Consider the following 25719-nt stretch of genomic DNA (forward strand, 5'->3'; position numbering starts at 1 on the left):
CCAGTAACAGAGTAACTAGGCTAGGGTTGTAGTAGGCTACATGATGTATAAGAAACATGAGCCAACCTGTACTTACTTGATTTCATTCATTTGATAGGCTATCTAATATGCAAAAGATAAGCTACTATGCAAGAGATATCACAGAGCTACATGCAATAGCTACATAGATGAAAACATAACCACAGGAGTCAACTTGTTTGAGGAAACAGTCATCAAAAACAAATAGATAACACAATAACTCACAACAAAGCAACACAGCAAAGAGGGGAAGTGGTTTAAAAACAGAATTTAAATGCAAGGCAGCAGCTGCTGCTGCTGCAGTGGCCACAGCACGGTAGCTATGGATTCACAGACCAAATCCACATTAAGAGAAAATTATCATATCATATATCCAGACCAGCACTGATGGTGATACAGCATTTTACAAGATCATAGTCTAAATCAGGGGTGTCAAACTCTTTTTAGTTCAGGGGCAGAATTTGATCTCAAGTGGGCCGGACCAGTAAAATAATAGCATGATAACCTATAAATAAAAAGAACCTTTAATTTTCCCCTTTGTTTAAGTAGCCTACATTATAAAGATATTTCTACAGTTAATGAACTATCCTTTTACAAAACATGTTGAACAACCTGACATGAATTGATAAAAAATAGCCTAGCCTATGTGCAATTTCAAATTTTCACACTTGGCAAATTCATCCTGAGGGCCGGATTGGACCCTCTGCCGGGCCAGTTCTGGCCCACGGACCGCATATTTGACACCCCTGGTCTAAATCAAAATCAATGACATATCAGATCCAAAATAGTTTTATACAAAATGTGATTTTGTAGCCTGCTTTTCACCCTTTGAGGTGGACTGTAGCCTACGCTTTGTGAACACTAGGTGGCGGTACCGTTATGTTCAGATCCAATATGGGCGCTGTCGACTCCTCAGACGCAATAAAACACGACAAGAAGAACTTCCTGTCTACTTTGGCTCTCCAAAGATGGCGGACACGTGTGGCCAAGTATTGCTGGGCTCAGGGCTCACCGTCCTCTCTCACCCTTTGATGTACATCAAAGTCCTGATCCAGGTAAGACGGGCAGTGACCGTGCAGAACCCGCTGTTCGCTCGCCTTTGTAAATCGGCGTAACTGAGTCAGGTCGCAGCGGTCACCGGCAAGTGTGCAACTCCATTGAAAATATTGCTGTTTAATGGTTGCTCGCTTATCAATATGCGAAAGTAGAGTGCAGAACATGGCCTAAGACCTATACTGAACCATTATCAATGACACCTAAATTCGGCTAACATTTCATTCACGTAGCGGTTAGAGATTGGTAATAATATCAGCTCCAGTATCGGCCCGTCTCTTGTCCCCGTGACCTTCTGTTTCCAAAATACTCTGTTGTGGGCGGAAGCGGGGTGAGTGAACCAATTATTAAAGTTAACACTTCAGCGAAAACACAGCATTTATTCTTAAAATGTCTGTACGCTAAATGTGCAGGAACACCCCATCACCCTGAGACACATTGAACAGAGACAGTTTAATGCTCCAGAGGCAGAGGGCGCATCAGGTTGTAGTGCAGTGACCGTCTCAGTGCAGCTGGTTAGCCGGGACACGGGCAGCGCTGAGCCGCTGTGGAGCCTCGGAGCCTCCGCGGCTTCACACGGAGATCAGTGAGAGAGCAGCCGGTGGTCCGTCGTCTTCACGACCGGACAGTCCGTCCTCTGTGGCTCTGTTGACCTAGTTCAAAGCGAAAGGTCAGCGGCGAGCTAGCGTTTCTGCTTTTTGTTAGTTTGAATGTTGTGTTTGTTTATGTCATTGTGTTTCCTAAATTACAGGTTTGTATTATTATTATTTTAGTTTAGTCTTTACGAGCACTGCGCCCGGCTCCCGGCTCCCTTTGGCCCAATAAAGTAACGTTAGCTAACACTAGCTAAAGTCAACGTTAACCATGTAGCTAACGTTAACGTACTTGGGTTAAATGTATTTAGCCGCAAATATTGAGTATTGAAAGGTGTTTTTTAAAAGGACTAAATAAATGGAGAGACGTTTGTGTAAAGTCTCAAATGCATCACAATGCAGCTGTCAAAGTGAACCGAGCAGTGAAGGGAAACCAGGAAGTGTGTGAGCTGCAGTTCGCTGTTTGTTTCTTATCAGTCTGCTCCTGTCATGTTGCTGTGTGTTGTCAGGTAGGACATGAGCCGCTCGCTCCCACCCTGGGCAGGAACCTGTTTGGCAGACAAGTGTACCAGCTGCCTGGACTCTTTGCTTATGGTGAGTGAAATCTGGATTTGTTTTTAATCACAGTGCTCATCAGGAGGCAGAAACAGGGTCTCTGGATGTGTGATGTAGCAGTTCTGTCTGCAGCTGTATTGAAATGTTGTGTGGATTTTAACATCACTGTTTGATTCATTCAAACAGTCTGCCAGGACTATAACATAAAGCAGGACAAAAGACTATCATCTCTTATGTTTTGGGGAGATGTGACAACATCTGCTTCTGTCTTGTTACTGTGTATTTGACGTTTCAAGTTAAACATTTGTTTGTTACAAAGGAAATTGGTTTAGGGAAATTACAACTGAACTTAAGTCATTACTATGTAATTATAAAATCATGTTTACATGGCATGGTGTGTATCCTTCCGGCCTGAAAACTCGAGTTTGACGACAGTTTTTTGCACTATTAAAGGGAACTATGCAGTCCGGTCTCTTTTCCTCTATGTTGCTACCCCTTCTCCCGGCCATGTGCATTTGTTTTCAACAAAACCGGCAAGAAATCAATCCATGGAGCAGTGGATAACGTTATTTATTATTTACAATATTGCGACATGAAGCTATATTTGTGTAGTATTGTCTGTCATAACCAGGAGATATGGGGCGCGTTTGTGTCGCAGTGCTGTTGAGACAAAAGCAGGGACACCGGGTCGGAGGTGCTGAGCTTGTAAGGTTGATTTTTGGCCAAGAGAGGCTAGGTGGAAGGCAGAGAAAATAAGTAAATAAAATCCTGATTTTCTTCTCTGAAATGAAAAAAGGCAAAGAAATTATTTCAAATGTGCTATTCTTTATTGAAATAATTTTGTCATGCTGTGATCTTTAACTGCCATGGACTTCAGAGTCAGACTAGGGCTGTCAACAGACTTGCTGGGGCCCAGGGACAAGACACCATCATAGGGCCCCCCCCCTATATATGTGAATGTAAAGTAAAATAAATTGGGGCCCCTATGGTCCTGAGGCCCGGGGACAGCATACCCGGTTGCCCCCCCCTGTCAACGGGCCGGGGAGTAAGGATGCACATGATTAAAGTGTTGCACACTACACAATTTTTTTTGCCCGATTTTACCCACGATTCACAGTCGGGTCTAGTCTGCACTAGTTGGGGACAGTCGGCATGGCGAGTCGGAGCAGAAATCTGTTAGTGTGACTTCAGTTGCAGCAATTCAAACATGTTTGATTTTTTGAGCTGATTCTGGGCACAGTCGGGTAGTGTGCACTGGTTACCGACCCCACCGCAAACACGTTGCCCACACAGCCAATGAAAAAGAGGAGGTGGGATAAATGAAATAGCATATGAACTAGGGCTTTGACATTGAACTTTGTTACTCGAATGTAATTCGAATATAAAAAAAAAAAAAAAAGATATTCGAACAAATATGGGGCAGCTCTAAATATTAAAACCTGTAATAAGCATTATTTTTGGTTGCTGATTGGCACAAGCCTTGTCACAGACACTCAATAGAGTGTTTTAATCTTATCGGTTAACGGTTAATAATCGGTTAACGAGCGTCGGTTATCGGTCAGAAAAAAAATTCAATAGAGTATGTGCATGATGCATCCCTAACGGCAAGTGTTTTGCCCCTCGTCCAAAGCGTCACAGCCGCACCATTTCCACACAACGGACTTGCTCTTGGTCTTTTTGGGAACAAAATCCTCGCTGGCCTTAGCGAACGGCAACATGTTTGTGTACAGTGTGTGGGGAGAGTGTGGTGGGGGGAAGGTAATTAAGGTAAAATCTTGCATAGTTCCTCTTTAAACTTTACAATTACAGTGAACCTAAACAGACCCAGAGTAAATTTTCACTGTGGTGTATTAGATCTTATATATATTAGTTTTTCAGTGAGTTCTAAGAGGATACTGAGATAAGGTGCTGTCAGTGAGCCCCTGAAAGAGAGGAAGAACTGCGAGTGAGCCGGCCAGCTGGGCTCATTGTTAAATTAGTGGTATGGTCCAGGAAAATACATTTTCATATTATTTGCCTAGGGCTGTTGAAATGAGGAAGAAGCATTTGATGTGTGTAAACTGTCTTTTTGGATCTCTCAGGAGCTAACATCTGGGCTCTAACTTTCTAGATCTTAGATTTAACCTCTTCCACTCCCACACTATTTTTCAGTCACAGGCTGTATGAAAGTCTGATACCGGAGAGGAAAGCAAACACAAAGTTAACTAATGTACCAACCGGTCTGCTGTGTGGAGTACATTTCATCACTGCAGTGAAAAACTGCTCATGTTTTGATAAATGAGTCACACTTTTGTCCAAACATTGTGTTGTAGGAGTGAGTTCTTGAATTTATTTTTATTTTTTTAAAAGGACGTTTATGGTTTCTTTTTTTCAAACCATCTGTCTGTGTACTTTTTGAATGTTTCAGCAAAACATATCATCAAAGTTGATGGAAAAGTGGGTCTCTTCAAAGGACTTGGTCCCAGACTCTGTGCTGGAACCATCGGCACGGTGGTGCACAGTAGAGTTGTACAGGTAGGTGCTACCATTATGTTTTCCACAAGTGGATACAGTCACACCTGTTCGTTCGTAGGTAGAGGACAGGTACATGTAGGAAGCTGCATGTATGTAGCTCTAGTGGTGTAGATTTATCCTGAAAGCTTTTCCTGGAGAATTGTTGGATAACAGAGACTGAACCTTTGTCTGTGTGTAAACATTGTGCAAATGTTTTGGGTTTTTTTTGTTTTTTTTGCACCTCCATTCATCACTTTGACATTTTTATCACTGAATTTGACATGTTACGACAAACTAATTGCTTTGTATTTAACTGTAACTGAGTGAATATATGTCAAAATATGCAGTTTTTTAAAAATGTGTACCACTGTTTACTTTCAGAAATGTCAGGAACCAGGCGCAGCTCAGGTAAGAGTCTTATTCTTTATATACTAATTTTTCAGTGACTGACAGAATACAATATAAAAAAGGGTTTCCGTCTGTGTGTGAGATTCAAGTCACTTTGTCTTTATCTCATTGAGCAGAGCAGCCTGCATATTATTACACCTCAGTCCACACTCGGTGTGTAGTGTAAAGTCCATGTCTATGTTAGTGCTGATTAAGTCTAATCACAATCATGATATGAACCAGTGCAATAAACTCATTCGTGGTTGCCTCTGATTATACTGATAATACCTATTGGCTTCCAATGTAGACGCGCAACATGCACGCTCACAACCCAAAGCGGCGCCGTAGCCGCATGCGCTCGGTGCAACCGTGACGCCGTTTTTTTTTTCCTATGCACGTCTGTGGAGCTTTGCGCTACAGACGTGCACGGTTCCCTACGTTGCTGTGTCAGGCAGGTGTTCCCCACGGAGCTCTGCCCCGTTTTAAAGGTGAAGGAAGCCCTAAGTGGAAAGATGTCGCCTCCGCAATGTTGAATGTGTTTTATAGAAGAGAAACACACATTTTAGGACCGCTGACTTGTATCATCAGAACAGACAAATGTAAACAGAGTTCATTAAGGCCTATGTCAATTCAAAAAGTGAAACTATTACACATTATATAGGCTATATATTTTTTTCAAAGCATTTTTAATATAGAAATGTACATATGTCCATCTATATGCACTCAATACTTGGTTGGGGCTGTTTGATTTGACCTACTGGAAACTGGGCTTTTCCATGATATTATAATGTATTTAGATGCAGTTGCATTGTTTATGGTGAGTGTCCCCGCTCTAAGCATCCTGGATGTATACAGGAAGGATGTAGACTGTATTAAATGCAAGGAGGTTATGTACAACTGCATTACAAGTATAGTCGCTGTTCTGAAAACAGGTCTGAAGAACCATACTGGTTTTCACAGACTGAAGAGGAGAGACTAGAAAAAAAAATATCCTCAAGCATAAGATCAGACTAACCTGTTCTTCCTGATCCACACTGTTAACAGAGAACTAGAAACATCTCTGATGTGTGTTTGGAAATAAATAGGCTTTACGCACAGCTCCACTACTTCCTGAACTTAAACCAGCTCCTTTATTTCCTGTCTTACATTATTGGACAAACTGATTAATCCAGGTGTGTCTGACTTTGACCTTAGTAGTCACAACAATGGTCAGACACACCTAGTTTAGTTAGAGCTGCTTAATTATGGGATATCATAAGCACTATTTTGATGAGATTGTAATTAACTCAAATATTCATTAACTTTGGAAACACATTGCATTTATTGAACTTTAAAAAAAAAAAGAAAAAAATTTCATATCATTTCTCAGTTTCTATGTGACGGACGTGTCCTGACCTGTGATTCTGTCCTTAACAAAATATTTCATCACAACTTTTGAACGTTTATAAATCAAAAGCAAAAGTAAAATGTGATCAGTTGCACAGCTCCACCTCCTAGTGGCAATGAAATGTAAAACCAACAGTAGATGATTTAATGTGGATACATACATACACTACTGGTCAAAATACTTGGTACAGTCTAGTTTTTATTTAATCAAAACTTCATATTTTAATGTTCATATACATTTTCTTTCCATCCAAATTTTCTTTCAACATCATGTCTCTCAATAGTGAATTACAATTACAAAAACTGCATGATAACTTACATCTTGTCATTATTCTGTTGTATAAAACCTGTGTTTAAAGAAGAAAAAGTACTCTTTATTAATCCAGTGTACATACAGGTGCATTCCAATACATTACAATATCATGTGGAAGTGCATTTATTTCAGTAGTTCAATTCAAATAGTGAAACTCTTATCATAGATTCATTATACACAAACTGAACTATTTCATGTCTTTATTTCTTTTAATTGTAATGATTATTGCTCACATATCCCCAGAAGTTCACTGTTGGTAACCTAATGGTGTCACACCTTAAAGGGATAGTTCAAGATTTTGGCAAATTGGCCCATTGCCATAATTGCTATAGTTATAGCAGTTGGTTTGTTACCTTTATTTGTCGGTGCAAGCTTTTTTTAGAACGGCAGAGCTGCGAGCTGCTCCGAGCTACGCTACGGAGGCTAATGGGATTTCTTGGTTTCCCTCATCAAACGCTGATGATGATGCTCTGGTTTTGTCTGTGTGCTGCAGGTATTGGGTGGCCAGCAGAAGGCTGTGGAGGGCTCCCTACAGCACGTTGTTAATGAGGTAACACAGCATGTTCAGAGCACCCAGAACTCACACACGTTCGTTCATTTAGTTATGGTGCAGCCTTGCTAAAATTCCCTCATCAATCTAGTCTCACATCCTCATAATGAAAAGTGGAAATGTGTTCAGTAGTCACACGCTTGACTGTGACATGAGAAGTAAAGATCCTGAGGAGGAATTGTGGTGTATGTGGTGGGAGTATTGTATTGTATTGTTTCTCTGTGAGAGCAAAAACCAATACACATTCCTTTCAACTTGTTTCTACTTGTTGACATGGCAATAAACTTTGAATCTTGAATCTTGAAGGAGCTGCCTGCAGAGCTCCGATCTGAACCCGGTCCAGTATCTAGAGAGAGGTGGACATACCTGTTCGCCACTCCTCCATCCACAAATCCAGTCTGACCCACAAAGACCACAGGCTGGAAGCACTGACAGGCTTGGATTAATATTCCTGTATTTGCTTTGTCATGATTGGAAAAACAAAGAGTTTTTTAGCATGAGGATGCACCATAAAACAATATGAAAAAGTGAAGGGGTCAGATACTGTATACTTTATACTACTTTTTGAATGTTCTGCATGTATTGACCCTGTCTATATATTTGTATGTTTCTAGGGCCCGACCGATACAGATTTTTGGGGGGCATATGTCAACATTAGGGGAATGAAAAATTCAGATAACCATTAAAAAAATCTGACAAACGGCTGCTTGAACTCTGACAAACGGCTGCTTGAATATAGTTCAAACACTTGTTACAGAGATATAAATTGCAGGGGGAACATTTGACTATTTTCAAATACTTTTATTGTCAAAAAATGCTTTGTGGGGTGAGCAGCATATGAACAATTCTAACATCATTTGAAATGTGCCTGTTAACGTTATTTACTTGAGGCCAGTAATGCTTTTCACCTCTACCGGATCAATCATAGCATAAAGACATAATTTCTTGGTAAAACCAAGTCATATTCCCTGCACTTTTTTGGTGAAAATATAAATGTCAAACATCGGCGTCTATTGGCCAACTTTTGGCCGATTTAACCATTATTTTCAAAGGCCTATAATCGGCCAGCCGAAGCGGGCGGGCCCTAGTTTCATATGTGTTGTCCTGTAAATATGAATTTTGTATCCCACACTTTCAATGTCCTAACAAAGACAATGCAAATGCTAAAAATGTCAGTGAAGGCCACATGGCCTTAAGCCTAAACTGAAAAAAATCCTGTCCCATATCAGATCTCTATCTAGTGCTCTGTGTTACATTGTTGTGTGTTTTGTCTCCTGCGCCTTCACAGACAACCAAAGAGATGATAGCTCGTTCCTGTGCCACCATCGTCACACATCCCTTTCATGGTACGACTCACTACAGCACTAATCCTGTAATGTGTGTAGAGGATGTTTGAAGCAGTTTCTGTGGTGACTGGTGTTAAAGTTGTAGTCTCATGTCTCCTCCCTACTTTTTTTTTTTTTCCAGTGATTACCTTGCGATGTATGGTGCAATTTATTGGCAGAGAAACAAAATACAGGTAAAGTTTGATCATTTTACCCATAAACCTCAGTGAGCGCAGCCATGAATATTGCTCATAAGTTAACAAAAGCTCCTCTGTTCTCAGTGGGGTGTTTGACTCCATCGTCACAGTCTACAGAGAAGAAGGCATACTGGGCTTCTTTGCGTAAGTGTGACTCTCCCTGTCTCTTTGATCCAGAGGTTGCTGAAGAAATGGAAATTGATAATGGACTAGAAGTTGATTGTCAATGACACATGTTCTATGACAAAACCAGTGTTTCCCCTACCCGCCCCCCTTGAAAAACGGGAAATCTAGGAGCCAATCGCGGTCCTAAGACCTGTTGGTCTGACTAGTCCAAAACAGTTGGAGCCCTCCACCTGAAGCACCCAGTAAGAAGCTGCAGACGGAGCTATTCTCCCTCTGCTATCTGATTTTTAAATACCAGCGCTCACCCTCAAAAACCGATCACATGAATGCGATGAAGGCTTCGGGAGCGCAGAATCACGGATGCGCGTGAAGCTGAGTCATTTTTTCCCTCCCTATACGTCTATACAAGTTAGTTTGGAGCCTAAATCAAAATTACACTTGCACCCCCACTTCCCAAAAAGAAAAACAAGCTAGGGGAAACACTGAAAACAGACTCCAAGTGTGTTTTCCCTTTTCAGTTCAAATTTAATTCATTTCGAAATCCATGCTTAAAACACAGAAAAAGCTGCAGAACGTCTCCTGTTTTAAAATTTCCTTCAGAATAACAATAAACATCTCTGGTTCATCTGCTGCTAATGGGACAGTTTGACTACATCTAGATGACTTACTGTAACCACAAGTTCTATTTTTTAGCCACAATCACATGCCATGCTAACATCGTACTTCCTCTTTACCTCCCCTGAAGCTCCGACCTAGTGGGAGCTTTGGAGCGGTGGTTCCCATCCTTTTCCAGCTCATAGCCACCTATGATATGAAAGTACAAGTATAATATGATGTTTGTATGTGATATGTTGTTTGTTTGATTCTCCCCAGTGGTTTGATTCCTCGTCTGCTCGGTGACGTTCTGTCCCTGTGGATCTGCAACATGCTGGCCCACTTCATCAATACGTACGCCATCGATGACTCGGTACGCCCCTCCTTTAACATGACTCAGCTCAGGGAAAGGAAAGGCTCTGTGCCTCCTATAGGGTTTTGCTTCATTGCAGCACTTCAGGCTGTGTAGGGAACAGGAAGGACCAAATCTTACAGACATTTCCTCACTAAGACTAAATAACATGTGTCAGTGTTATTTAAGATGATGTCATGGTCACATGGCTCAAGCAAGCTGATGTTGCCTGATCATGCTTTGACACTTTTCCACTTCCTTGGATATGTAGAGGTGTTCAAGTCCTCCCTTCATTGTGGGCAATTGTAAAGTAGTGGGCCATCCATCTCTTCCCCTGTAAAGTCTCAAAATCTTTGTATCCCACACCATTAAATCTGTCTCCACAGGCTGTGTTTGAAATAGATACGAAACCTTAGAGACGCTTTCCTTTCATTCTCCTCCTGACAATTTATAGTCAATAGGAAGTGGTTGAATCTAGACTTGAAGCTGTATGTACAATACATCACCTCAGCCCCTTATGGATGGAAACGTGCTCCTCTATATTTCCTGAGGCGTTCAGTTTGCCCACTCCTACTCTTGTCTGGTTCAGCTAGTCCTGTTGCTAGCTCAATTTGACCTGAGCTGTCCTCTGTATTTAATTTTAAGTTTAAATGGTTCTGTTTGTCTTTTAGTCATAATCAATCATAGAAGAAATATAAACTTTATCTGTAACATTCAAACTCTTGGCCATGCAGGGCTTTTTAACACCATTTAAGGGAGGTTTTTACTTGTTATGCTGCTGCTGCCATGTTAGAAGAGCTGGTAGTTCACAGCTTTGAAAGTTTTTGAGATAAACATTTATGTTTCACTTCCAGTCTTACAGGTCTGATGATCCAAACCCATGTTTGTTCATGTCTGTGTTTAGACCAGAATTAATGCCTGACTTCGTTTCCTCTGCGCAGATGAGTCACACTGGAGAAATCAAGAACTGCTCTCAGGCTGTGACAGGGGTGAGTCCAACACACACACACACACACACACACGCTCTCACACAGTCTGTTGTCTGACCACAATCCTCTGCTCTGTTGCAGTTCTTTGCCAGTATGCTCACGTACCCTTTTGTTTTGGTGTCGAACCTCATGGCTGTCAATAACTGCGGGTGAGTGGACCTGTTCCTTTCTGTTGTAAATCCTGGTGAGTGATGGATCAGACTCAGTCATGTCTCTCTCTGCTCCGTAGGCTTGCTGGAGGCCTGCCGCCCTATGCATCAGTATATCCCACCTGGGTGGACTGCTGGAGGCATCTAAGCAGAGAGGTAAGAGCCTCACACACTGACCATGGATGGTTACTTGAGTCGGTGAACTATGAATTGTGACATTGCTGATTTCTCCATTCCTCTCTTTTTACTCCAGGGCAACATGAGCAGAGGCAACAGTTTATTTTTCCGGAAGCTTCCAGCAGGAAAGATGTACGCAATTGACCAGAAGAGATTTTTTTAAAAGCCTCAAGAGAACTGAGTTGAACATAGTTGTGATAATAAAACATTAAAAAAAACTCAGCATTGCTTTGACCTCGGGGCAGAGGGGTTGGACAGGTGGCACTTAATTATTTTGTATGCACTTGTTTACTTGGAGGCGTTTTCCTTGACAACCTGCCATTGTGAAAAGAAAAAAAAAACCTTTAATTTCCAGCAGGTTTTGTTTCATTAACAGAAATTTAAGAGACAATGAGATGGAACATGAAAATGTTTGTTTTTAAAGCCACATGTAAAATAGTTTGAGGACAGTTCCTGCTGTCTGACAGCCTGTCTGAATCATGTGGTGACAGACCCGTGTGTAAGTGCCACCCTACCCCGGGTTTTTTATATACATTATCCATCAATAATGACTCTACATCCCATGTGATGGCATTTGTTTGTTGAAAACAGCACTTCAGTCTGCATGTGGTAACGTCTACTAATTCACACGTTAATGATCAAGTGGGACCTCTTGTCATGTGATTTTGTCTTGTTAATTATTGTCGACACTCACTACTGGGTGGGCCTGTAATGCTAATGATCAGAAGTTAAAGGGATATTTCAACATTTTGGCAAATTGGCCCATTGCCATAATCCCTATAGTTTTAGGAGCAAGTCCGTTACTTTTAATTGTCGGTGCAAGCTATTTTTAGAACGGCGGAGCAGAGCCATGAGCTGCTCAGAGCTACGCTATGGAGGCTAATGGGGTTTCTTGGTTTCCCTCATCAAACTCATCAAATACACAATCCGACAACTCCAAAACGCTCTGGTGGACAAGTTGTGACCTGCACATTCACCAGTAGTTTTTAGAGGTAAATACATGCAAAACCGAGTTCATGTCAGGGACAGTTTTTCAGCATCAGTCTCTGCATTTGCCTCGAAAACAACTCCCATCTCGTGACGTTCTGTTATTATCTCATAGCGTGGTGAATGTGCAGTTCACAACTTTTCCACCAGAGCGTTTGAGTTGTTGGATTGTGTATTTGATGAGGGAAACCAAGAAATTCTATGAGCTTCCGTAGTGTAGCTCTGAGCAGCTTGCGGCTCTGCTCCGCCATACTAAGAATATTTTGCACTGACAACTAAAGGTAACGACCCTAACCCCTAAAAGTATAGGGATTATGGCAATGGGCCAATTGGCCAAAATGTTGGGACTATCCCTTTAAGGGACTGTGGCGGTGGTGGGTGTCCAGCAGCATGGAGAGGAGCCTGAGCTGACCACCACCAACTGGCAACAGTCAAGTGCTTGTATCGAATCATTCTGACTGACCCAAATAAAAACAGCTTTTTTTGACCTTGTTTCTCTTGTGAGGGTGTTTGATGTAGATTTCAAGGAAACTAGCATTACAATCCACAAGGTGACATGTTCCTATAGCATGGTTGACTAGAGAAAACGTCAGGTTGGTAAGTTGATGAAAGTGAAAGTAAACTCCGCGACTTGGTTGGAAATTTCAAGACAATACACTTTTATGAACCTCTGCCAAGCAGGCAGTGAAAAGAGTGACCTGTGGGTGTGTTCCGACCAAGTCGTGTACTTTACTTCCACTTAACGTCAGACGTGTAGGCAGGGCCGTTGCTAGGAATTCTGGGGCCCCCGAAAGAATACTCAAGTGGGCCCCTGACTTTTCAACTTTTTTTTCTTAGACTACGTATGTATTATCGTTTTTTATTTAGCCTACTTTGTTTTGATGCTAATGCAGCATTACTATGAGTATTAGTCAGGGTCTAAGCAGAATAATTCAGTCATACAAAGATTAGACTACTGGGGTTTTTTGTGGGCCCCACTGGGCACTGGGCCCCTGGAATTATCATCACCTTTCTCCCCTATACAACGGCCCTGCGTGTAGGAGCTGCGATTGGCTGCTCCTCCTGCTCCCTCTACCTGACTGAAGGAGAAGGTGAATTTCAGCAAATACGATTACAGGCTGTAGGTGGAGCCAGAGGAGTTGGATTTTACCATCAGGATATAGTGACAGTTCCAGCAAAGATGAGACTGAATAATTGTTACCAACTGAAGCTTTAATTCATATTGTACAAAAGGTGTGCAACCCACATGTAGTAAATTCCAACCGAGCCATGCTGTCGGTAACACAGGACCAGCTGCTAATACACTCACACAATGCAACTAAACTACATCCTGGAGCATGGGAACCTGCAAAGATGTTTATCTTCAGTTTTAGACACCACACTGTGACACAGCATGATGCTGACTCAAATCCTGTTTGTCATTGGACTGGACTCCAGAGATAAACACTAAGTGCTTTGTGTGTGACAGCAAAGCAGTTGACTACAGCAGGTCCCAAACCAGAGTGAAAGGCATTGCTGTACATCAGGGCATTAAAGGAACAGCAGAAGAATGACAGAAGACAACAGTGATGTGCTTAGAATTATTTGCAATTCATTAATAAATAACTGGTTTACACTTCACCAAAACTCCCTTTAATTTTTGTTATGAATCAGTAAGATTTATAAGCCGTGAGCATTAACTACATGTTACCAAATAGTGAGAAATGCATCAATCTAAGCAAACTGTTTTTATTTGCTCTGTTTATAATATTTAAAATGTTAACAAGTGAATTACTAACCTAATCATTGTGAAGTGTCTGGCAGTACAATTATGCATAAAGTGTTTATTGAAAAAGCTCAAAGTAAATGTTAACAACACTGACACCAAGCTCTTCACTCACACCAGTGATGTCATTGTGTACCATCAGCCTGACAGACGAGCCCCGTGCATCCATCCATCCTATGTATGAGAGGCAGAGCTTTCTGCGCCTTCAGGCTTATTAGCACCGTGCAAAGTGTTGATGTGTTGAGTCATCTCCTTGCGGTTCGTTGCCGTGTGGCCACACTGCACACATGTGTAGCGCCCTTTAGTGTGCTCCCAGAGGATGCGTCTGTTGCAGGCTATACCTAAAGCACAGAGGGACAAATTACTGTCTGCACAAAGGAGATTCTAAATAGTATTTTCTTCATGGAAATGTTTCTTTTACTCATACAGAGACCAGCTTGTTTCTTAATACTACGTCATCAGCCTGATATTTGCAGACATGTTAGCTACTGCTGAATAAAATACAGTCTACACACTGTTCACTTTAGCTTAACATTTAGCACCATTTTTGTACAATTTTAACGATGCAAATGCAAAGATGGTAATGTGTTTGGAAGGTATTGTTTGTGGTGCCACACACACTTTCTTTCTCTCTGTCTCACATTTGTTAATCTGTTTATTATTATTAAAATTAACAATACATATAATAATGAATTTCCCTTTGGGAATTAATAAAGTAATTCTTATTCTTAATAACTTTAGAAGTGGATCATTCTGTATGGTTTGTTTTTGATGTGTCCAACAGCTGAACTTATGTTGAGGCTTCAGTGACAGTTTAGCATCTTCAGTGGTTGTGTCATGTTAGCGCTCTGAGGACAGCTGACCACATCTGGCAGGTTACAGGTGTGTGCTTCAGAGTGAGGAGAGGCTCACCTTGATTCTTCTTCCAGACTGCTGAGGACCCAGGAGGAGACTGAGGAGCTAATGCTGGGGCGGGGGCGGGGTGGACCGGCTCAGGAGACCTGGTCTGTGTGTGGGTCTGACCCTCAGAGGAGGGGTCAGGAGTCGCTGACTGAACATCCAGGTTTAGAGATGGAGGCGGGTTTGAAGCTCCAACCCTGAGCAGAGGCTGGGCAGCTCCTTCTGTCAGAGGGGTGGGGGGGGTCTCTGGGTGAGACTGGAAAGGGGGGCCAAGGAGCTGGGGGCCAGCAGAGTCTGCCTGAGGAACAGCGGTGGGGAACGAACCGTCTTGATTTGGGAATTGAGAGGGCGGTTGCAGTGGTTTCGACACCGGGTCCAGCTGTGGGGGGGTCTGGTCCATGGGCGTGGGGTTGGTCACAGCAGCAGGCTGAGAGGGCGCCGGTTCAGACGCCTTTGTTTTGCCCCGTGGCACCTTTGAGCAGGTGTGCAGGTGAGTCAGGAGCCCACGGTAGGACCGCAGCTTAGTGCGACAGCTCTCACACCTGCAGAGAGCGAGAGAGAGAGGCAACGAGGGATGTCACTATTACTTGTTTTCACAATTAATCGCGGTATAAAACGCCACAATTAATTGATCACAAAGATTCCTAAATACCGTCACTTTCCAAAAAAGATTATGTGGGAACATATGTGTGCCAAAGTGAAGGTAAATGCACAGATACTGGTCCATTTACCTAATGTAACATTGAATCGGTAGGAATTTAAAAGTTTGCATGCCATTTTTAAATAAAAAAACAAGCAAAAAACGATTAAAATAAACTTAAACAATTGGTATAGATGACAATTAATGACTTGAATAATTCAAACACTTCCCCTGGGGAATATAATTGGTCCTTTGTTAATGTTTGTGTAAATAATTAGCATTGCAATTATTTAGACTATATTTGATTTTACACATTCATAGTGTTGTGAAATTAATTAATGCATAATAATTGTGATAATCGTAATACCATGATTATTTCTCTGACAATAATCGTACCAAGAAAATCTACAATCGTGACATCCCTTGAGGCGACTCAAGATACTTTACATGTGTGTGCACAGGATCTCAGATGTGAGCACAACAAAGACCAACTCACAAGAAGTATATGTTTGGTTTGTGGTGATGCCGCATGTGTTCCATCAGCTTCTGCATGTTGGGGAAGGAGCCGGTGCAGTTGGCCATGGAGCACATCAAGACCTTACCTGAACAGAGATAGACAGTATAAATGGGGCGTTCAAAGAAAACAAACCCTGCATAGGACAGTTCTGCTACATGAACTGGTCTTCACCGTGCCACCTCACTCATTCCTAACAGTTTTCCAATGTGACCTGAGCGTCAGTGACGTGAAAAAGTAAAACCTCTGCCAATGTTTACACAGAACCAAATGTAGGCTATGTTCATGAACAGAAATAACTGAGTTTGTGCTCAGTGTCTCCTTCAGTATCATTTAACGAGCCAGCTGTCATGAGTTGTTCTGCATCCCTTATACTATTGTGATATTTAGTTATCTGTGTTGGAGAAGTGTCTTCATCCAACAAGCTAATAAGACTGAGTGAGTGTGTTACAGTTCTGTGCCCAGCAGAGGGCATATGGAAAATACATGAAATTAGTACATTCATGTAATACATAAATGTACTAATTTCATTATTATTATCATTTTATTATTAAAGTATTGACCTTTATGCAGTCTATTGACCTTGTGATTAAAGAAGCTGTGTAACTGTCCATTTGATCTGTTTTTATTCATGACAGTGAACGCACACGGAAGAGGAAACAGAGTAGAGTGACGTCTGTTTACATGTAGTCACTGTGAAGCTGCCATACTCTGCTTCACTCTGGTGTTAGCTTTGACTGAACATGACACCAGAAGTTCATTAATTTTAAAACTGAATTCACTTTTATTATTTACATTATCATAAGTTGTTCAGACATGTGTTTCCACAGAAGCTCACCGGGCAGAGACTGAGCTGGCATCTCATGGTCCTTTATGTGGCTCTGCAGGGCGCTGCCGTCGGAGTAGACTCGCTTACAGCCGTATAAGGGACACGGTGTCCGGCTGTTTACTGAAAGAAATGAAAAGCATTTGTTAATGAGTGCATATTTATATCACAGCAGCTGTGCTACATGTGTTAGCTTATTCGACACACAGTGCAGCTGGTTAGTTAGCATGCTAGCCAGGTTAGCCACTGCGGCTGTCACCAGACACAGAGGCTGCTGTCTGAACCACAGCACCGTGACCGACCTGCGGGGACACTCTCCGGGGTCTGTAGCACCGTGGGGCCGGAGGACATCATCACAGGGGCTGTAGCGCTGCCAAGGGCTGAGCAGAGGGGTTGACCACAGGTGGACTGCAGAAAACAAAACCCACAATGCAATCAAATGTGATAACAGTGTGGCAACCAGCGTGACGGTGCTTTACAGCCACCTACTGGACTGGAGTGTGGATCAGGAGAAGATAAGCAGCAAAACATTTGAGAGGCTGGGTATCTTTTAGTTTTATATACAGTCTATATGGTATGATCTTTTTTTTGAAGAATTACTAAAATTATTAGCAATATTTTATAACATTTGTATTTTCCTCCCATCAATTGACTGATAGTTGTATCTGTTACTACCATAGATATATGAGTTACTACAAACAACTATAATAGTTAGAATAATAGGATTGCTCAGATACATTTAATCGTTTTTTTTTTTTTTTTTTTTACGTAAAATAAAGTTTTTGTTGTGCTTGAAATTGATTTTCTTCTCCCCATCGTCATGTCAACTCTTCTCTACCTGCAGTTCTCTCCTCCCGCCGCTGGCCGGCGCCGTCGGCCCGGCGTGGCGCCACCGAGCAGCCTGAAGTCTATAAACTTCCTGTATGACGCTGCGGTGCTTCTCTTCCACTGGTCCCAGCCAACATGGTGGGTACACGCAGAAACACTAGTCTCCAGCAGCCCTCACTATCCTCCTTCATCCTCACCGTGTGTCCGTCCGCCGAGCGGCCGCCGGCCCCGCGCCGCTCTCACACCGTGTAAACATGTTAAAACTCTGGATATGAGGCGGTTTAGAAAGTCTTTAGGGGAGTTGTGTGTGTGTGTGTGTAAACACGGGCTGACCGGTCCCGTCCTCCGGCGGCAGCTCACCAGTCAGAGTCACAGTCCTACCGGAGCTCGTGTGTTTCAACACTTTAACCTTCGTCTCGAGCTCATGAAACCGTTTCTTTTCTTTAAACTGTTGAAAACATTACGTAACATTTGTTTCGTCCAGGTTCAAACGTTGGCTCCAACGTTTCACATGATATCAGGACACTTTTTAAATTAACCGCGAGATTGTATATCTGGAATCAGTGTCAGATTGAGTCAACTGTATTTTTACTTTGTTTTACTTAGATTTTTATTATTTTGCTGTTTACTTGTTTAAAAAGATTTCTGCTCTCTGGTGAGTTTACGTGAAGAGGGAAGTTGGAGGAAACCTGTAGATAAGAAATGGATTTGATAAACAAGAGGCCGTGTCTGACCCTGATAACCTGGTCCAGATTGGAGAAGTGAACCAGTTAAGTGGTTTCTGATCTAGATCCAGTCTGATGTGGTCTTCAACCTCTCTGTAGTCTCAGGCAGAACAAACCTGTCACAGTGAACCCACATCTGCAGGTGACTGAGTGGATTCATGTGATCAGAAGAGTCAGACATATTTACTGTATAGTTACAACAACAGAGATGTTGGCCATAGCTGTGTAAAAGAAAAGAGATCAGAAGTCGTTCTTGCTTCTAAAACACTGTCCTGTCTGTAAACTAACTATCCAACTTTAAACCTCCTCCACCCTCCTATGTCCTGGTTACTGATGGGATGTTGTGGTGTGTGTGTGTGTCCTCTCCTCAGGGTCGTGTCAGGACCAAGACCGTCAAGAAGGCCGCCAGGGTCATCATTGAGAAATACTACACACGTCTGGGCAATGACTTCCACACCAACAAGAGGGTGTGTGAGGAGATCGCCATCATCCCCAGCAAACCTCTGCGCAACAAGATCGCCGGGTGAGTTGAGTTCACCCTGTCAGCTGCTGCTGCTGCTGATTGTCTCTGAGAGTGTGTACGACACAAACACACTCATGCAGGCTGGTGTTCGCTTGTGCAGACCTCATATCAGTTTTATCAGGTGCGTTTGGGTTGTGTTGGACTGTTTGTTGCGGCCTGGTTCAGCTGTTCTTCAGCAGCTGCTGCTTATTGATCTTGTGGAGCACAGCTGATAGATGGGCAGAAACTGTTTTGATGATCAATACATTGTTTCAGTCACTTAAATAAAATGCCCACACACACTCGGTGGGTTGAACAGTATTATGGATCCAGTGATTTGCTGCCAGTCTTGTTGTTGTGTATGAGTGATGGACTCTGATCAACAATAACTGACATTTATTTCATCATCTACAAAGCCTGTGTTTTTAACTGTGCTGTCAAGTTAATCTCATACAACAGCAGCTGTTGCTGGCTGTGGTTGTATTTGCTGGAGCTATTTTTAGGCTCAGTTTGTCTTAAAGATCCCAGTTATTTTCTTCACAGGAGTGAGAAATGTCAGGGAACGTGTGTGTGTGTGTGTGTAAGGAGTAAGAGCTGCTGTTTGGCCTGGTCCTCGTCTGAAGGATGAGTTGAAAGTGTCATGGTTGATGAAAACATGGCTCTTTTATCTTTATACACATCAGCTGTTGTGCATGTTTGGCTCTGCAAGGTTTGACTTCATCAGGGATGAACTGATCCATCTTTTTCAGTCTCAATGTCAATATCTGGGTGGATATGATATTGTCCGATACCACTGTTGAATTGAGCTGTTGAATAAGCAGTGTACTTTGCCATGTGAGTGAAAGCTCCAGGATTGACTTTAACGTTACTATCCTAACTTTGTAAAACGTTGTTGGTCTGTGTGTGTTGTCAACCGACATGATGCGCCTGCTGCTGATACGTGATGTTGCACAATTTAGATTTTTAAAAAAAAAAAAATTATTGAATTTTTTCATTTCATTTTTTAGAAAATGAAGAAGAAGAAAAAAACTGAGATACAACATATAAGTACACATGACAGGATATAGACAAAGAAAATCAAACAAACACACAGAAAAACTACAAACAGAATTGAAGTGAAGTGTTGTAATGGATCAGCCCCATTATCTGATACTCGATCTAGCTACTTAGTCAATATCTGGGCCGATATCTGATCTTAATATCAGATGGGTGCATCCCTAGTTTTAATCATAAGTGGAGCCAACAGGAAACATGTAGTCTGTTTCTTTATCACCCGGAGGTTTCTCCAATTTTCCCTGTGTTAAAAGGGTTTTCCATGGAGTTTTTCCTCAGTGGATGTGAGGGTCTAAGGGCAGAGGATGTTGTTATGATGCCGTGTCAAGCCCTTTGAGACAAACTGTTTGTAAAAATGGGCTATATAGATAAAATTGCCTTGCCTTGCCTTATAACATGTTAACCTAACATAATGTTGACGTTAAACGGATGAACAGTACTTGAATGGCTCAGTGTGAAGGGAAACATGGTGATGGATAAGAGCATCAGTCCTGTAGCTGCAGCTCAGCCGTCAGAGCGCGGCCAAAGTACAGTAAGTCTCTGCTAAATGACTTTGGTAAAAGTTAAAGTCACCCATAAGAAAATCACTTGAGTAAAAGTCTTAAAGTAGCTCACATTAAATGTACTTAAAGGTGTTCAGAAAAAAAATGGCCATTTGTCCTGTTTGTCGCGCCAAGTTTCCACGAGTTGCCGCACGAGTTTACCCGAGTAAGGAAAACGAATTTGATTGGTCGTTATCGAGTGGGCGGGATATTCAAAGCTTGGGGCGAGACCGAGTTCCGTGTGTGTGTGTGTGTGCGTGTCTCAGACGTTTGATTGACGGATGGCGGATCCAATATCAGTGGCTGGTGAATCGTGTGCAGGCTGACGTATAATCCGTGCGCCTGCATTATCCAATGTGAAAAAAAAAATACCACACTTTAATCCCGGATTTACTCGAAAATAGAATTTTGCACAAAGTTTGGGCTACATCATCTGATAGATGAGTTATTACACTAATGTTAAGACCAACAGTGGGATCAAATTCTTGTCTGTACAGCTTTAAGTATCAAAAGTACCAAGCAAAGTACGAAGTATTTTTATAGTACGCATAAAAAGAAGCAACACAACCAAAAATGGTTCTCATCTGGTTCTCTTTATTTCACCTTCAGGTGAATGAAATAGATGTGGTAGATAAAACAAGAAACACCTGAGCAAACATGTGGAGTGAGTGAATCCAGTGTCTGCCTGAGAACATGACTATAAATAAAGCGTCTGTCTGACTAACACAACAAAGTGTCTCCTGTGGTAACGTCTTCCATGTCTTCCTCATCAACGTTAACTGTGGAGGTAGCCATGGTGATCATCCCGCCCTTATGTCTAATCTTGGCCAGAGTACTGTACGTTGTTCTTCTCGTCCTCTCACTCACACCCATTCCAGATAATCTTTTGATGATTAATTATATTTCTATTTTATTTTGTAATGAGTAACGAGGTGGCAAAGTAACGGAGTAAAAGTATATTTTTTTACTTTTAAATGTAGTAGAGTAGAAAAAAAAATCAAAGAAAAACTCAAGTTACAGTACAGATCCTCAAAAAACGACTTTAGTGTAATGAAGTACATCTACTTGGTTACTATCCACCTCTTAAAGTTACAGTTGGTAAGTTGACGAAAGAGAAAATAAAATCCGCGACTTGGTCGGAAATTTCAAGACAATACACCGTCAGGTCCCTCTTTGTACCGTATCCATAGCAACCGGAGACTCCAAAACTGATCTCTAATCTCTCTCACCATGAAACACACTCTTCTTGTGTGTGTCTGTGTGTGTGGAGGGAGGGAGGGGGGTTGACAGAGGTGAAAAGAGGGACCTGACGGTGTATTGTCTTGAAATTTCCAACCAAGTCGTGGACTTCACTTTCACTTTCGTCAGCTTACTACGGCTGCTCCTCCTGCTCCCTCTACCTGACTGGTGGAGAAGCTTCAGTCACGGTGCATTTTGGCAAATACGATCACAGGCTGTAGGTGGAGATTTTGTCCTAAATTACTCATTTAATGTCTGACCATCAGAATATAGTGATGACAGTTCCAGCAAATATGACTGAATAATTGTTACCAACTGAAGCTTTAGCTCTGAGCCTGCAGATTGAATGAGGACGACTGTGTGTTGTGTTGTGTGAGCGGAGTGAGTCAGCGGGCGGCGGACTCTCCTGCAGCCGCTCACCTAAATTAAACATTCAGGACACTTTTAACAGTGTTCTGTCAATGGAGGCTTTTTGTTGAGAAACTGCAATTAGCCCGAGTTTGTGCCGAGGAAGCAGGTGCCGGCCTCTTGTTCTGCTGCGTCACGGCGCCGAAGCTGATTGTGCTGTGATTAAAGCGCCGTTCCAGCTCACACCTCTGTGTGGACCAGACTTCAGCACCATAATGTACTTTGTGCAGAGAGCTGCAGCTCAGTCATGTACGCACTCCATTAAACACAGAGCTGGCTGGCTGGATTCAGCTTTTGGTCGCTTGTTTGTGTTTAATGAATCAAACCGTGGCACACCTCAGAGTGGTTGCTGTTGGTTTTCTTTTCTCTGTATTTAACGTATATTGCAAATCATAGAGCTAATCAGTTGGAAAATACATTTTGTTTTTATTATATGACCATTTTCCCTTTATAGTTTTATTATCATACAAACATCACAGTACAGGTACAAGATCACCAGCACAGTCCAGACAAAAAATGAACGTGTTGACATGCATTATTGTCAATTGTGTGGTTTCTTTCTAAACTTAAATCTGGTTGCACAATAGATGCAATAGATAGATCCTCAAATTACAGTATCCTCTCACTCTCGAATTTTATAATACCAAATACAGGCGTTTGCTTTTCATTTAGACTGAACTAAGATACTTGAATAAAACTATTTGATCTGCTGTAAAATATAGTTAGTGAGAAATATGTAATTTGACTTGTTTTGTGTGTGACCATGTTTTCCCATTTGTGTCTCAGGTATGTGACGCACCTGATGAAGCGTATCCAGCGCGGTCCAGTCAGAGGAATCTCCATCAAGCTGCAGGAGGAGGAGAGAGAGAGGAGGGACAACTACGTCCCAGAGGTGCGTTCACACTGCAGCGGTACCTGTCTCTGATGGGACGGAGCAGCTGCTCCTCTGGTTTACACACCCACATCTCACCCTTTTTCTAAGAGCTTTGCTTGTTTGGCTCGATAATAAATAATTTCTCAGGCTGCAGCTGCAGGTTTGATGAATGACTTTGCAGAGGAGCTTTGGTGAAACTTGCAGAGAACACCTTTTCAACTTGCAGGCTGTTGATTTGATTCATTTGTTTTTTTTTTTCATTTGTAGATCTCTGCTCTGGACCAGGAGATGATCGAGGTGGATCCAGACACAAAGGAAATGCTCAAGATGCTGGTCAGTGTGCAGCACATTCTGCTGCTAATGAATGACTCACTGTTCACACACACAATCCACAGAGGTTTGATAAATACAGGTCTCACACACAAATTAAAATCCCTTCGACCTGTACTATCAACTAAATTTATTGAATACATTCCAAATGAATTGTGACCAAAGTACTTTACAGACACTTGATTTGCATTCAGATATGAATATTACACACACATGGAATTAAAAAATGTAAAATTTACTCACTTCCTGTCTCTCTTCCTCCTGTAGGATTTCGGTGGCCTGTCCAACCTTCAAGTCACTCAGCCAACTATTGGAATGAACTTCAAAACACCAAGAGGACTGTAAAATCATGTGTAGTAACGCTCTTAATAAAGAGACATAATTATTCACAAGAATGGTCTTTTTTCTTTTCTTTAAACCCAGATCAATGATCTGTACTTAACATTAAATGAAGAGCAAAATGGATCAGAACCTGAGGCAAAGTAACTCTGAACCTTCTTAAGTATTTTTTATTTCTGTGCAATTTTATACTTGAATACCACAAAATGAATCTCTTAGATCATGATCTTGACTGTTGGAAGTTATTACAACAGGGGAACTGTAATTTCACTCACTGGTGATTTAGCAGCTGGAACACCTGGATCAGGAGTTTATTATTGACTTGAGATTTGAGCTCATTTCAGATCTGTTATTCTAATGATAAATCATATTTTCTTTGTAGCCACATTGACACTTAAGACCTAATGAAAGAACAGTCTGATTGAGAAATGTAAAAGCTCTCTATTAATCAAATTCATATTTAAATGATACATTGTAGGAAATGTTAACAACCCTGTACACTTAGACTTGATCTCCACAATGCTATGTGTGAGTTTTGTTTACAGGCGCCATGCCTTCACATTCAGCACATTGACATTTGGCCTATCAGATGCGACACATGGGCCATGCCAATCAGAGGAGGCAGGTGAGGGTTAAAGTAACATTCTGTTTAAAAATTGGGTTATTTATGTGCAATTTGTTCAATTAAAGTATGCTCATCATATTTTCATTCAGTTGCCATATAATCTGCTTTAACCGCTCATTGCGGTTAATGCGAATCACGCGATATTTGGACGGACCAGGAATAGGAGAAGAAGAAGAAGACGAGAAGCTTCCGCTACAAACAAGCTTAAAATATAGACTTATTTAATTTTTTTTCAGGACAATTACGCAATTTGGGGCTTCAGCACAAGACGGACATTACATACGAGCATCATGGAGGTATTTGGATGTTTTTTTGTGTGTGTTTTTTTACGAAGAGCTCCGGTGTCCCTTTGCAACCGTTGCATTGAAATTCACTGCTACGCCGAGACCCCCTGTAACTAAGAGAAGGGACGGTGGACTCTGATAATTCTTCCAGCCCTTAGTCAACATGAGGGTGAGTAGATAATGAGCGAAATATCATTCTAGGGTGAACTATCCCTTTATGTAAGTGATTGCTGTCGGAAGATATAACTATTTAAGACTTATATTAGAGTGTTTGGACTGAAACACGGGTCTGTCAGTCCCTCTGCTCTGAGCCGAGGAGAAAACATTTATCGTATCCTACAGTTTTTATCCAATGAGGAGAGAGAACGGCATGCAGGGCTGTGTGTGCAGCCAAGCGACGCCGTGAATGTGGCGACGTAGGGACGAGGACTATTATGGTGCGTTCAAGGAAACCCGTATTTTTCCGACCGTGAAGTCGTACCAGTTCGATCTGGTACGAGTTCACGGGTCGGAAGTTACGAGTGGCCGTTATAGTGACTTTCACCGGTAAAACAGGTCGGAAAAACACGAGTGGGTTGCCTGGAACGCTACAAAGTCGTAAGTTGTGACTTGAAGCTGTAATTTACGATTTCAAAAGCCTGCCTGGAACGCAGCATTAGCGAAAACGACCGGACCACTTACTTCTGCTTTAAGGATGCAGTGGTCATTTCTTTATCTCAAACAAAAGCTAACAACAGTGGTGGCTATAGCACAATAAACATCTCAATGTCTCAACTTGATCAATTTGATCAAAGTGTTTTCTTGGTCTCATGTCAAAACTTGAACATGGTGGAGAGGAGAGAGAAGAGCACTGGATACAAATGGTCATTGAACTAGAACATTTAGTCAGACGGTGCTTGTGATTTTTACATGTTATTCAATAAGGACTGAAACATTCAACAACTGGACATGTGCATTCAAAAGTTTAGAGAAGTTTAAATTAAGTTCACCTGTAAAGGTTATAGTGCATTTTAGGTGCATTCTGAAATTTAATCCAAAAGCCAAACATCCCTAACTTTTTGTGAGTAGTGTATCATGCAGG

General features: G+C 41.8%; 3 protein-coding genes across 3 annotated transcripts; 2 read left to right on the forward strand and 1 right to left on the reverse strand.

Annotated features, from left to right (window-relative positions):
• The first annotated feature begins 953 nt into the window (after positions 1-953).
• On the forward strand, positions 954-12731 carry mtch2 (mitochondrial carrier homolog 2). Its single transcript, XM_083995271.1, has 13 exons — positions 954-1073; positions 2174-2258; positions 4627-4733; positions 5094-5120; positions 7292-7348; positions 8637-8694; positions 8816-8867; positions 8955-9014; positions 9870-9963; positions 10884-10931; positions 11013-11080; positions 11161-11236; positions 11334-12731. The coding sequence occupies exons 1-13, from the start codon at positions 987-989 to the stop codon at positions 11418-11420; spliced, it is 906 nt and encodes a 301-aa protein (XP_083851397.1). The 5' UTR covers positions 954-986; the 3' UTR covers positions 11421-12731.
• Positions 12732-13457: 726 nt separating this feature from the next.
• Positions 13458-17860, reverse strand: znf414 (zinc finger protein 414). The gene is made up of 6 exons (XM_083996310.1): positions 17728-17860; positions 17192-17297; positions 16902-17012; positions 16046-16151; positions 14922-15451; positions 13458-14350 (listed from the first exon to the last, which is right to left on the reverse strand). Exons 2-6 carry the CDS (start codon positions 17241-17243, stop codon positions 14184-14186), a joined length of 966 nt encoding a protein of 321 aa, XP_083852436.1. The 5' UTR covers positions 17244-17297; positions 17728-17860; the 3' UTR covers positions 13458-14183.
• On the forward strand, positions 17777-23785 carry rps17 (ribosomal protein S17). Its single transcript, XM_083996320.1, has 5 exons — positions 17777-17855; positions 18814-18965; positions 22973-23078; positions 23328-23393; positions 23658-23785. Exons 1-5 carry the CDS (start codon positions 17853-17855, stop codon positions 23733-23735), a joined length of 405 nt encoding a protein of 134 aa, XP_083852446.1. The 5' UTR covers positions 17777-17852; the 3' UTR covers positions 23736-23785.
• Positions 23786-25719: the final 1934 nt, after the last annotated feature.

Source organism: Trachurus trachurus (genome assembly GCF_905171665.1).
Source record: "Trachurus trachurus genome assembly, chromosome: 3".
NCBI classification, from domain to species: Eukaryota; Metazoa; Chordata; class Actinopteri; order Carangiformes; family Carangidae; genus Trachurus; species Trachurus trachurus.

Coding starts and splice junctions, on each gene's coding strand:
- mtch2 (XM_083995271.1), top strand. CDS start 987: ATGGCGGACACGTGTGGCCAAGTATTGCTGGGCTCAGGGCTCACCGTC. Junction 9,015..9,869: donor GGCATACTGGGCTTCTTTGC/GTAAGTGTGACT, acceptor GATTCTCCCCAG/TGGTTTGATTCCTCGTCTGC. Junction 9,964..10,883: donor CGTACGCCATCGATGACTCG/GTACGCCCCTCC, acceptor TCCTCTGCGCAG/ATGAGTCACACTGGAGAAAT.
- znf414 (XM_083996310.1), bottom strand. CDS start 17,243: ATGATGTCCTCCGGCCCCACGGTGCTACAGACCCCGGAGAGTGTCCCC. Junction 17,013..17,191: donor CCCGGAGAGTGTCCCCGCAG/GTCGGTCACGGT, acceptor CATTTCTTTCAG/TAAACAGCCGGACACCGTGT. Junction 15,452..16,045: donor AAACCAAACATATACTTCTT/GTGAGTTGGTCT, acceptor CGCTCTCTGCAG/GTGTGAGAGCTGTCGCACTA.
- rps17 (XM_083996320.1), top strand. Junction 23,079..23,327: donor GGGACAACTACGTCCCAGAG/GTGCGTTCACAC, acceptor TTTCATTTGTAG/ATCTCTGCTCTGGACCAGGA. Junction 23,394..23,657: donor AGGAAATGCTCAAGATGCTG/GTCAGTGTGCAG, acceptor TTCCTCCTGTAG/GATTTCGGTGGCCTGTCCAA.